At 47.7% G+C, this 1,096-nt stretch overlaps 1 protein-coding gene across 2 annotated transcripts in view; it reads right to left on the bottom strand.

Annotated features, from left to right (window-relative positions):
• Positions 1 to 1,096, bottom strand: part of LOC101858965 — a gene marked incomplete at its 5' end in the record, with an annotated part of 8,451 nt that overhangs the window by 1,512 nt on the left and 5,843 nt on the right. For both annotated transcript variants that reach the window (XM_013087277.1, XM_013087276.1), the window contains 1 exon segment: positions 38 to 193. In XM_013087277.1, coding sequence (XP_012942731.1) covers positions 38 to 193 — 156 coding nt within the window.

Raw genomic sequence — 1,096 nt, forward strand, 5'->3', positions numbered from 1 at the left:
CACACACACACACACACACACACACACACACACACACCTGTTCATGTCCAGGCACCACCAGTCACAGACAAGGGGAGAGCAGCCGTGACCCACCCTCCCACACTGCATTAGGCGGCGGGCTGTGCCCAGCGAGTCGAACACAGCCAGGACCGAGTTGTGGGACAGTTGACACAGGAACGTCACTTGACCATACCTGGGGACAAGGACAGCATACTGGACACTGACACAGTAGATAGATACATAGCACACTGGACACTGACACAGTAGATAGATATATAGCACACTGGGCACTGACACAGTAGATATAGCAAACTGGATATAGCACACTGGATACAGCACACAGGATACAGCACACTGGACACTGACACAGTAGATATAGCACACTGGACACTATACACTGGATATAGCACACTGGACACTACACACTGAACATAGAACACTGGATATAACACGTTGCACACTACACACTGGACACAGCACACTGGACATACTACATTGGCACTACGCACTGGAGACAGCACACTGGACATAATATAACACTACACACTGGCTATAACACACTGCACACTACACACTGGAGACAGCACACTGGACACTACACACTGGCGACAGCACACTGGATATGTGACACTACACACTGGCTATAACACACTGCACACTACATACTGGAGACAGCACACAGGACATTACACACTGGCGACAGCACACTGATAATATGACACTAGATCTACACACTGGAAGACACTACACACAGAACACTGTACATATGACACTACACACTGGAGACAGCACACTGGACATATGAAACTACACACAGCACATTGGACATAACATGACACTACACAGTGGACAACGGCCAATAAAAATGATAAAACAGCACGATGGACAGCACGGAGCATCGTTTCAGACAATGTATGTGAGAGGGGAGAGCACCGAGCCAGAGGGTACACCTCTGAAATCCTGACCAAATTTTAATGTTAATTAATTACGGGTTACCACGTATTCATTCCCCTGAATTTGTTGATGTCACTGCCATTAATTGTTGGGCTCCACATCACAATATCATATTGGTCTTTGATCGCTAGACCCCCCCCCC

Source organism: Aplysia californica, unplaced genomic scaffold (assembly GCF_000002075.1).
Source record: "Aplysia californica isolate F4 #8 unplaced genomic scaffold, AplCal3.0 scaffold00568, whole genome shotgun sequence".
Classification (NCBI taxonomy): domain Eukaryota; kingdom Metazoa; phylum Mollusca; class Gastropoda; order Aplysiida; family Aplysiidae; genus Aplysia; species Aplysia californica.